The following is a 12,649-nucleotide window of genomic DNA, read 5'->3' on the forward strand; positions in this document are numbered from 1 at the left end:
GTGAAGTTGTTTTCCGATTGGTCTCAGGGTCGTGGTGAGGTCATTGGAACCTATTCGTTCGACCGTTGTTAGTGCATAGTGTTATATATAACAAAGTTCAAAACTGTACATGTAACATAAATGTATACTAGGTGTGGTCTTACAGAACAGTAACAATATGAGTTTTTTTTAAAAAAAAAAAAAAAAAAAACTTAAAGGATTGTGACTATCATTATTGTGTAGGTCAATTTAAACTAAAAATTGAAACGTGCGACAAAAAAGGTTGTTTGGGTCTGTCAGTCGCTAGCATATGACGTCGCAGAACGCGCCGAGTAAGCAGCTGATCTCGTCGCGTAAATATGGCGTCGACTATTCGCACCGCATTGTCAACACCGCACGAGTTTCACCTTGTTGTCAACACGCCTAGACGCACAGAAAAAAACCGACCCGACTAGGACGACACCGAGTAGGTCCATCATGCCCAAATATTGTTCGGTGCCAAACTGTAAAAATGACTCCACGAGCGGCAGCGACCGAAAAAGCTTTTACAAGTAAGCCACTTTGGATAAACCTCGTTTGACGTTCAGCCGTTTACGGTCGTCTGGGTGACCGGGTGATTTTGTTGTTGTTTGTAAAACTTTTAATTGCTATTAACTTTTTTCCCCGACATTAATTTCGAACAAATTTTCAAATAAAACATTGACATTGTTATTGTTATTATTTGTTACGTCTACTTAACTTGAGGTGTTGGGTTTGTTACGTGTGCTGGTTTTTGACCTTTGAGACTTGAGTTTCGAGTCACTCCAGTCACTTTTGCTTATTCTTGAGTTGCATGACGTGTTGCTCCTGGAGCTCAGAGATACTCAACCAAGTAGCCAGTGGATATGTATACTTATAGATATATTTTCATTCCTTATAACCTTCAATTACAGTTACAACCTGTTACTTTTCCCGTCTGCTATTTCCAGCCTCTATTTACATTTTTGATTTTATGTACCTCTAATTTCATTATTAACCTACATTTTCCATTTACAACCATTTGCTACAATTCTAATCGACTGATTTGATACATCTACAATTTCATTACTAATTCACCTCTTCCTTACACAACAATTGGTTAAATTTCTAATCTACTCATTCCATAGTTACCATTAAAATTAATTGGTTGAGGTCAACGCTCTAAAGCTGTGCCTCCTTGTTGTGTGTATTTCTGTTATTCTTCCTTTCTACTAATTCCAAATACTATGTTAAATTTTGATTCTAATTATTCCCTGTAGCACTAAATACATTTCTAATCTACTCTTTCCGTATTCAACCTTCTGTTACATGTCTACTCTTTCCTTAGTTCTAATTTACTACTTCCATGTGTTGTTGTTGCTACTACTTTTATGCTTCTTTTACAATTCTCTTTATACAGCTCTGTTGCGCATTTCCAATCTAGTTCACATAAACAGCATTGAAATTTCTAATCTATTTCATGTACAACCGTGTATTCATTCTCTGGGCATTGAATCGACTGCAACTCTTCTGTTTGTGTTAGATATTTCACATTGATGAAGACCACTCCGCTTCATCAATTCATGGAACGGGTCTTAGTCAGGATGCACTCACTTCAGACTAGATGACGGAGAATATTCCCATTTGTTCTAAAATTCCACACGAGTGTCCCGTAATGGACACATCTTGCATTTGGTCCTAGATTCCCCCTGCAGGATCCCGAGCGGCTGGAGGTGTGGCTTAGAAACATCGGGCGCGACAACTGGACCCCCTCTCGGCACCAATATATCTGCCACGAACACTTCGCGCCAACGTGCTTCAAGATACGCTGGGGGATGCGCTACCTTGAGAGTGACGCTGTGCCCACCGTCTTCCGCAGAGTCGAGGTAATGCAAAAACGGAACACGACAAGATGCGACAGCACATTCATTCATTTTCTGAGTCGCTTATCCTGACGAGGGTCGCTGGAGCGCTGGGGCCTATCCCAGCTATCAGGGTGCACCCTGAACTGGTTGCCAGCCAATTGACAGCGGTCACAATCACACCTAGGGGCAATTTAGAGTCTCCAATTGATGTTGCATGTCTTTGGGATGAGAGAGGAAACCGGAGTGCCCGGAGAAAGCACACACACGCACAGGGAGACCATTCAAACTCCACACAGGCAAGTTAACCCTAACAGAACTCTGAGGCCAACGCTCTAACCAGTTGCGAGTTCTGCATTTAATCTTTTATTGCTGTCCTTAAATATCCAGTTGCATTTATAATCTACTAATTCCGAATACAGGACCACCTTCTGCCCCGCATTGTTATTTTTCTCCTCTGTCACCATAGTGTGCTTTCTAATGGGGCCACAATCATGCTCTTGAATAGAACATTTTTCTGTTCGAGGGTACCTCACGTCAAACGTCCTCTGCCTTTGCTACAACACGGCATTCCGTGGTCCCGCCCCCTCAGCACGTACACAATGAATGGAAAAGTCGGCGAGGCCCCGCGTGTTGCCAAGTGCAGCGTGAAAAGGCCTTTATGTTTGTAAATTACTGATTCCATAGTTACCTTACTTGTCTATTAGTTCCTCTAATTCTGGGTAACCCCCGTTTTAACTTCTATTCTACCAGTTCAACGTAGAACCTCCAATGACATTGCGTTTTCTGTTTGTTTAAACAGATTTTATAGAGCCATCTTTTTCCCTTAGCACTTAGTCACTAGTCACTTGCTATAGGTCATTTCTAATGTAGTAGTTCAATAACACCAGTTCAATTTCTAATCCATCTTTTCCATCCACAACATTTGTTACTTTTTTCAATGTACTAGTTCCAGTTTACAACCTCCAGTCATTTGTGATTCCGCATCTTTGTAGAAACGCAAAGTGGTGGACGACAATGAGAAGAAAGGCAAAGTGCTTTGCAGGAAAGCCGTGTTAATGGAGGACCCCAGCCAGTGGGCTGTTGTGGGAGGGTCAAACGCAGCCCCAAACCTCCCCTGCTTACCTACACTACCTATCATAACTCCCTTAATGCAGCCAGTGGATCAGCACAATGAAGGCAAGGTACTTCTGTTGCCTGATGACAGCCAAGAGGAGCTGCTGGGCGCTTTTCTCGCGCCCGCCCACAGACTTACGGTGCAAGAGGTGTCCGCGGAAGATCCGTGCCAAAGTCAGGTCGTCGCCTACTTTGAGTCCATACCGAGCGTCTTTCCCGGCCACCTGCTTGTCTCCTCGGACACGATGCTGTCGTCCGCTCTCAGCCCCGAGCCTATCCCGTCCACGCTGCCCATCGTGTCCAAGCACGCGCCGCCGCCGTCGAAGCCCCCCGCACCGGAGCCGGACGGAGGCTACGACCAGCAAGATGATGATGATGATGAGGGAGAGAGCCAGGACCACCAACTGGAGGAGCACTGGTGAGCTCTGTGTGTGTGTGTGTGTGTGTGTGTGTGTGTGTGTGTGTGTGTGTGTGTGTGTGTGTGTGTGTGTGTGTGTGTGTGTGTGTGTGTGTGAGGGACAGAAAATGTGTTTGCATGAAGCAGAGAAACCCCATGTGTGAGAGAAAGAGAAATGGCGTGACTATGTTTGCTTCAGAGATTGTGTGCAGGTTTGTGTGAGAGAGTGTTAGTGAGCGCGCGAGGTAGTGAGAGTCAAGGTACCAGTTTTGTAATAAATTAGGAAACAACTAATAGAAATAAAGGAACGCTGCAGACGTGAACTAATGTGTGTGTCACGATAACGCTGAGTTCTCCATTTGCTTTCGATGTGTCTTCCCCCCTGGCCAGCTACCACAAGCATCGTCTGAGCAAGGAGCAGCTGGAGGTTGTCGTGGCCGAGCTGCAGAAGAAGGTGAAGGTTCTGCAGCAGAAGCACCGGCGCCAGCTGGACAAATTGTTGGGCCTGGAGAGCACCGTGAGTCAGCTGAGGCAGAAAAACATCATGACGGAAGAGAGATTGCAGCTCCTGGAAAGGGTGAGGGCAATTGTTTGCTCTCTCTCTCTCTCTCTCTCTCTCTCGCTCTCTCTCTCTCTCTCTCTCTCTCACAGACACACAAACAAAAAAAACATACACTCGCTCTCACTCATTCACACACTCACTCTCACATGCACAGAATCTCTATCATACTGTCACAAAATCACCCATGCACACACATAGTATTACACAGTCCCGTTCTTAGTCTCACACACACTCTCGCACAACCACGGATTTGCTCACACTTGCTCTCTCACAAAATTCCTCTCAGGAAAACTTACTTTGTCACACACACACATACTTTCCTACCCGTAGTATCCTATGCACTCTCACGACCTTGCTCTCTCGTGACACTGTCACAACCACACATTTTCTCACAAACGCGATCACTTAATCTCTGACTCGCACTCTCACACAACCACACATCTCTTACACACTCTCTCTGTCTCTCTCTCTCTCTCTCTCTCTCCCTCCCTCTATTTCTCTCTCTATCTCTTTCTCTCTCTTGCTCACAGTCTCTTTTCTCAAGATGGTGCCCATAAAAATCTCTATATATTCGTCTGTATGTCGACTCCCACAGGCGTACATCCAGAGCAGTGCCGGCACGAGTAACACTGGTGAAACTGTCGCCATCATTTACGAGGAAAATGAGGCGGCCTATTTCTACACCCTCAGCGACGGCGAGGATAATCTGTGAAGGCCATGTCTGAGTGCCACAATTTATTTTTTTTCCTCATCAATAAAAATGTTTATCACTCTGATTTGCACTATTATGGATGATAACAGAAAAGTTATCTCTTTTTTATTTAAAGGTTTCGCCCCCCAATTTCCTGCAACCATGTTTTCCCCTTTATTTAAGTGTCTTTGTTTGTCAAAACAGAAATCTAATTAAAAATGATTTTCATTCACATAGGCACGTCACGTTTATACGCTGTCACTGAGACCATCAATTATTCCTTTCAAATTTAGATTTTTTTTGGTTAATTTAATGTTCATCCATTTTCAGTATAATCTATTGATTAATTATTTAATTGATATATTGTTTAATCCTCTTAAATTGTATGTAATATGATTTAATTTAAGTTTTGATGTAATAAACAAAAGCACCATGTCTTCTTTATCTGTTAGCGCACTGTGACCGTAAAGGCATCAACATTGTAATGTTAAAATCCATCTATCCATTATCTGAGCCGCTTATCCTCACAAGTCTTGTGGAAGTGGTGTAGCCAATCCCAGCTATCTTGGGGCAGGAGACGGGGTACACCATTAACTGGTTGCCATCCAATCGCAGGACACACATAAACAAACAACCATTTATACTCACAATCACACCTAAAGGCAAATTAGAGTTTTTTTGTTTTGTTTTTTTTTGGGTGGGGGATAATTTACTAGTTCTTGTACAATTTCCACTTGGATTTCTATTGTACCAGCTCATGTACAAAATGTTTTTATCTACCACTTCCTATATAGCCACAAGTTAAATTTCTAATGTACCAATTCACAACCTGTGGAAGCACAGTGGGTGACTGGTTAGCTCATGTGCCTCAGTTCAGAGGACTGGGGTTCCAAAACCCGGCATTGGCTGTTTGCAGTTTGCACATTCTCCCCATGTCGGTGGTGGTTTTCTCTGGGAACTCCGGTTTCCTCCCACATCCCAAAAACATGCAACATTAATTGGACACTCTAAATTGCACCTAGGTGTGATTGTGAGTGCGGCTGTTTGTCTCCATGTGTCCTACGATTGCCTGGCAACCAGTTCAGGATGTACCCTGCCTCTCGCTTGATGACAGCTGGGGTAGGCTCCAGCGCTCTTGCAACCCTCCTCAGATAATGGATGGATGGATAGTTCCATTTACAGCCTTTTGTTAGATTTTTATTCCTTATGCCACATAAAAAGATGTGTTACATTTCTGAATTACTGATTCCATAGTCAATTTTGTAATCTACTAGTTCAGTGTACATGATGTTACATTTTTGCCCAATGAAAAAGAAGTTTCACGTGAGCCTTGTTATTTTCTCATCCACTTGTTCCATTGGTACTTTGCTAATCTACTAGTTCCATGTACAAACTGTGCTGTGTTTTTCATCAACTAGTTTGTCTTTGTTTTGCATTTCTCATGTTTTTATTACATACATCTGGCCTAAAACTGTGCCAAACAAATATGCATTCATCTCAGATGACACGCTGTGGCGACCCCTAACGGGGCAAGCCGAAAGGAAAAGAAGAAGAAGATAGTAGTTACTTTTTTAATTTTGCTTCTTCCATATAACAAACCTGTTACCTTTTCAAACTTCAGATTCATATAAGGCCTTGTTTTACATATCTAATGACTTGATTATTTTCCTAATGTGACCATTTCATGTTCAACCTGGGTGTATATCTTATGGGCTTCATTCCCATGTACTGCACAGCCCTATGTTGCTTTTCTACAATCTGCTGATTCCATTGTCACTTTTCAAATGTAGTGGTTCCATAAATCGACCTGTTTCTGATCTACTAGTTTTGGAGCATTACGGGTTTTTTTTTTTTTTTTTTGTTATATTTTTACTCAACTACTTCTGTAAACAGTCTTTTGTTACGTTTCTAATCTACCCCTTCCCTACAAAACCTGTTACATTTGTATCTACGTGCGCAACTCTTTAATACATTTGTATTCTTGTTTCACATACGAAGCTGGTTACATTTCTGATCCACTGGTTCCAGAAATCCTCTTGGAACAGCCCAAAATCTTCCGTATAAAAAGGTGCAAGCCAAAATATATGTTTTTTTTAAATAATTTTCACTGCGTTAAAGTGACTGCTGATTTTTTTTTTTTTTTTTTTTACCACTGGTGGGCAGCAGAGTTTTGCATAAATATGAGCTGAGCGAACTCATTTGTTCACATCACCAGTGGCTACTCGGCAAGGGTTCTGAGAAGGGTTCGATGTGGCAGAGGTTCTGTTGTTTTTACAACCTGGTTTCCTATCCAGCTTCCGTCCCGACCCGAGCGTCGCGGCACTGGACCGCAATCTACTACTATCTGCTCTTGCCGCTGGAATTTAAGGGAGGAATTTTTCTGCCTCTTTTCATCAGGCCCAAAGCTTTATCAGCAGGCATTAACTTCCACCTGCCTCTGCAGCGCTGAGCTAATGGGCCTGACGTTCCACCAGAACACACCCAGACGCCACATACACAAACATTCACGTTTAAAGGTTGCCGGTACAATCTGACCCGACAAAGTCAACACACCGTGTTCCATCCTCCCTTCTTTGGCCGCACTCGAGCTTCCTATTTGTATTTTTTTCAAACATCGGTTCGTTTGTGCTCTTAACTGCATGTCATGCCAACTAGACTAAAATTGTTGCAGTCGTGATGCATGAGCAGCAGTGGCGGGCTGCGCATTTGGTACAGGGGCCTTCAGTGGGGACTTATCGACTTAGTACCACCACTAACATTTTGCAATTATAGAACCATCAACTATACAAAAATGCAACCGTGCTAGTTAAGCCATCTGCAGCAGTACAGAACCAATCCATATCTAATAACATGACATTTATTTCAACACATCTCGGTGAACCTATAATGTATACACGCGCCGAAACGATGTAGAGTGAGTCAAAAGCATTGCAGCGCCTGTCAGAATAAACTAAGAAGTGTTTTATTTTTTGATTTGTTTTGATTTGAATGTCAGTATTCTTATTCAAGATTCATTTTTTTTAAATGGGGATTTGCAAGTGAATCGGGATCACCACTGATTTGTTCGTAGCACTACACGCCATTTATGCAGTTTATCATCAACTCCAATTCAAATGATGGTAGGATGTTGTGTAAAACATAAAAAGAGAATACTGTACATGGATTTTCAAATATTTTGCATCTTACTCTATTATTGAAATGATAAATGGTCCGAGTGTCTGTTTTAGAGTGTTCTTTGAACACGGAGCAGAAAAACTGGAAGCGGTTTTACCACGTTCAGTTTTTGGCCAATCCCAATTTTACCTTTTAAGACCTTCCCCCTTATTCATTTAAATGTGTGCAGTTTTTCAAGGTGACTTGTATTTTAAAACTGTTTATAGTAAAAAATGTTCCCTACCATGTGGCAGGCTGCATGCTTTTCTATATTTAATCTTGATCTACTCTAAAAACACATTTTAAAAAAGGAATTGACATACTAATTTTTTGACCTAACGTCTGCCAATAAAAATCACAGACAACAAACATCACAAATCACGTAATCAAACAGTTCTAAACACGTTATTGATATTTAGGAAATTTTCTGTATTATTATGGTGGTGTGGTTTTTTTTTATTGTTAGCCATTGCAAGTTTTTTATATGAAAATGTTAAAATATGTACAGTATATAAGAAGAGTATTGAACATATAATCATAAGTGCTTATGAGATAGAAACCGTCACACTCCAACAACGCTCTGAGTCGCTGAAAGTTCCACGATACAGAGAGCTCAACCGATTCAGTGAAACCTTCAGTACTGTGTCCTGTGTGAGTGGTGAGCGTCATTGTTTTAGTTGTTATCGTTCTTGAAAATGTGTCTTTGGTGCTGTCTGGTCTAAGGACCAGTTTCTGGTTGAGAAGTGATAGCTGTAGTACTTCAGCTAGCTGGAGGACTGAAAAAGCAGAGTTTGAAGCGTTGGAGGACCAATGTAGAACTGTATCGTCTGCAGAGAGGTGAGCCTTACGCTCATCTGTTGTGGTGGATGTAATTCAGGGGTGTCAAACTCATTTTTGTCACGGGTCGCATTGTAGTTACGGTTTCCCTCAGAGAGTTGTTATCACTGTGAAACCATACAATTATTTAATCACCTCATCATATTTACACGTGAAATTTATGAACTTGTATTGGACTCAGAAATCAAGGCGAATGGGTTTTTCAACTATTGTTCTTGATTAGTAAAAATGCTTACAATACCTCAACGTTATCATTTAAGGTATCACAATTTGAAATTGTAGTACAGATTTTAACAAGAATCAGGTCAGATATGGCCCCCGGGCCCTGAGTTTGATACCAGTGATGTAATGTAATTGATATATATGGTGAAGAGGACAGGACCAAATATTGAGCCTTGTGGAACACCCCTGCTTAATGGCAGGAAAGCCGACTGTCATTTTGATCGATAAATATCCATTTCAGCTTTCAAAAAAACCCTACAAAAATATTTGAGCATATGATTTTAATAACAAAAAATAATTGCATATTTTCATTTGTATAAACATGCAGTAATTACATAATCAAATAAAATGAAAAATGATTTAACTGTTTTTCAACATTATTTTGCGTCAATTCAATGGAGACTGTGCTGCTCCTTTCGGTGTGTATGCACCGTTGCCACATGGCGACATTTAAAAAGAGATAGACCCTATATTGCCAAAATTATATGCTCACCCATCAAATAATCAGAATAAGATGTTCGTATCACTTCCATCGGCTCCAAGTGAATACAATTGAGCATTTTAGCGTACAGACGTTTTTTTGTTTTGTTTTTTTTTTTTTAACAAACATTTGTTGAAGAATGGGATCGCGCTCAGAAGCCCAGTGAGTTCCAGTGTGGAACTGATGGGATACTACCCGTGAAAGGAGTCAAGTCTCAAAATTTCTTCACTCTGAGATATTCCGAAGTTGTCTTTCTCCTGTAATAATGTGGAAGCGTGTGGGAGCGCCAGCAACTCAGCTGCTGAGTGGTAGGCTACATAAACTGACAGAGCGTGGTCACCTGATGCTGAGGCACAAAGGGGTGCAAAGAGGTCGGCAACTTTCTGCTGAGTCAATCACTACAGACCTCCAATCCTCAAGTGGCCTACAGATTAGCTCAAGAACATTTAGCAGAGGGCTTCATGGAACGGGTTTCAAAGTCCGTGCAGCGACAACATTGATATTGTGTTCATATTACTCACAGAGAATGGATAGATTCATGCAGGGTACCTAAGCCACGCCTAGTTAAATACTGTTGTTATGCACCCCAAGCTACCGATCAAAATGGCGGACGCAGTGCGGCCGAAGCATGTTATGAGTGATTCGTTAGAGTATTTCTGTTTCCTTTCTGCCCATTGTATCAGAAACATCGACAAAGAGTGTACAGAAAGGCCTGAATTACTTTCAACAAGGATATATGCGTAATGTCAAGGTTTTACAAATGGTAACGGTGGGTAAAGTTTCTGCAATGTGTTGGCCGTCCATGCGAAAGACTGAACCGCGTCATAAACTAAAGTTGGACATCGAATGCGATAATATTTCTGATGCCTATTGTTCATGCAAAGCAAGGTAAGTTTGCATTTTTACGCTACATAAACATGTCGATTCGAAATGATATCTACGTTCATAGTGGATAATTAATTTACAGAAATTATGGCAGCATGTGTGTCCTCTTTCGGTCTGAACGCACGTACTGTACACTTAAATGTAGGCCCAAAATATTTTTATTCACATGATGTGTTTAATCATAGATAAGAACGCTTCGGAGCAGAGCCGAGGTGCGGCTGGAATCTTTGAGTTTCGCCCGACTCTGCTAGAGCTTCCTCCTTCCTCTATAGGTGTTACACCATCTAATTGAATCGCTTACCTTGGAACAGACGGCTTTGTCCTGATTTATCTTCGATACGTTCAGATGGTCGTGAGGTCGGCCACAAGTCTTAATCCACCATTTGCATTTATCTAAATTACGCTTTGGGGTGGGAAAACACACTAGATATCATCCCAGTAATCTCTCGGGATAGCGCTCGTCTCCATTACACGTTCCCCAGCCACATCCAAGCACCATATTTCCAAATCAGATATAAGCAGGACTATAGACTCGCAATTCAGAGGCTTAAAGGTCAAGTGTCATCCCAAAAACATTCTAAGATAGATATTGTACAGAAAAATACATATAACATTATTCACTCCAATCTCTATACGAAAAAATAAATATGAGCGGAGAGCACGTCATCCATGCGCAAAGTTGCGGAAGTGTCATTCGAGGACATCCAAGTGGTCGCCATATTGGCTGCATCTCCTGTCCGTGACATTCGCCATTGAAAACACGTGATGGACCCTACTATGGGGGACGAACACACCCCTTCTGACACGGAAGCTCTTTTAGAAGAAGAAAACATCACACAACCAAGTTACCGGGGCAATATTACCCTGTTGTTTCGAGCTATATTCAGATGATATGCGATCGCAGCCAAACCGCCTCCCCGTCCAATCCACTTCTGCAGCGGAAATGAGCATTCGCAGCCAGGCGCCGCGACGAGCCACCCCGGCCAACAAGGCTCATTTTCGGCACCGAGGTGGCTTATCATGGCACCGACAACACCGCCGAGCCGGGGCGCTTTACGGTGTTGTCGTCGCACGCAGCTGAGTGCGCCATTGTCGGCAGCGTTATTCAGAGCCGCCACCAGCCGCGAGACCGACGCGTCAGCTTTCGCTGAAGCCGTGACCGGCGGACGCAGTGCCTTTGCCAGGGTGGCTCATTTTGGTGGCTTATCACGGAGCCGAGCCGGGCTGCTTTACAGCATTGTCGTCGCATGCGGCTGAGTGCGGCATTGTCGGCAGCGTTATTCGGAGCCGCCACCATCCGCGAGACTGACGCATCAGCTTTCGCCGAAGCCGTGACCGGCGGACGCAGCGCCTTGGTGGCGGTGGCTCATTTTCGGCGTCGAGGTGGGTTATCACCGAGCCGATCTGGGCTGCTTTACGGCGTTGTTGTCGCATACGGCTGAGTGCGCCATTGTTGGCAGAATTGTTCAGAGCCGCCATCATTTGCAAGCCCGATGCGGCAGCCTTTGGCGAAGCTTTTAACAGCGGACGCAGAGCCTTGGCCAGGGTAGCTCATTTTCGGCGCCAAGGTGGCTTATCACGGAGCCGAGCCGGGCTGCTATACGATGTTGTTGTCGCACGCAGCTGAGTACGCCATTGTCGGGAGCGTTATTCATAGCCGCTGCCGTCCGCGAGCCGACACGGCAGCCTTCGCTGGCGAGGCGACGCGGCAGCCTTCGTCGGCGAGCCCGACGCCGTCCCACGCGCACATCGACACATTTAGCATGCCTATCATACGTACGCGGATCTTTCATTACGTTATAAGAGACCGATTACGTGGTCCGCCCCAAACTATCATTTTTTTTTAGTAACTGTATACACACCTACCTGTCATTTGGAACCCATGAAGCTTTCGTCTTTTGCACCCGTGCAATCCATTTTACATGACGAACCGGGTCTCTTGAAAACTTTTGAAGGGTAAATCCATCCTCCTGAGTGTTCAAGCAATGTCCACCAATGCAACGAGCCAGCATTTTGGCTGACACCAAGGAAGAATGAGCTACCTTCCCAGAGGTAAAACTAATAGAAACAAACGAGTCCACTTGAGGGCGGTCCTGGCGTGGACGTCACTTCCTGCTTCTTCTCAAAAACAAATCCCTCGAGAGGATTTTCATGGCGGGAGTTACAAAAAGCTGTATACGTCAAAATCATGTTTTGTGGTGAAAAAACGCATGGGTCCATGTCGGCTGCAGTTTTTTCATTAATAACATACTTGTCACTAATAACATACTTGTCAGCAAGGCCGAGCCGGCTGCAGGCCTTGTCGGCCGGGGTGGCTCGTCGCGGCGCCTGGCTCCGAATGCTCATCTCCGCCGCAGAAGTGGATCGGACGGGGAGGCGGTTTGGCTGCGATCGGATATCATCTGAACATGGCTCGAAACAATAGGGTAATATTGCCCCGGTGACTTAACTCGGTTGTGTGATGTTC

The 12,649-nt window shown here is 43.5% G+C and overlaps 1 protein-coding gene across 1 annotated transcript; it reads left to right on the plus strand.

Moving 5' to 3' along the window:
* Positions 1-334: 334 nt before the first annotated feature.
* On the plus strand, positions 335-6,446 carry LOC133504621 (THAP domain-containing protein 5-like). The gene is made up of 5 exons (XM_061827056.1): positions 335-530; positions 1,679-1,862; positions 2,834-3,372; positions 3,742-3,928; positions 4,509-6,446. Exons 1-5 carry the CDS (start codon positions 457-459, stop codon positions 4,623-4,625), a joined length of 1,101 nt encoding a protein of 366 aa, XP_061683040.1. The 5' UTR covers positions 335-456; the 3' UTR covers positions 4,626-6,446.
* Positions 6,447-12,649: the final 6,203 nt, after the last annotated feature.

The sequence above is a fragment of the Syngnathoides biaculeatus genome, chromosome 8 (genome assembly GCF_019802595.1).
Source record: "Syngnathoides biaculeatus isolate LvHL_M chromosome 8, ASM1980259v1, whole genome shotgun sequence".
NCBI classification, from domain to species: domain Eukaryota; kingdom Metazoa; phylum Chordata; class Actinopteri; order Syngnathiformes; family Syngnathidae; genus Syngnathoides; species Syngnathoides biaculeatus.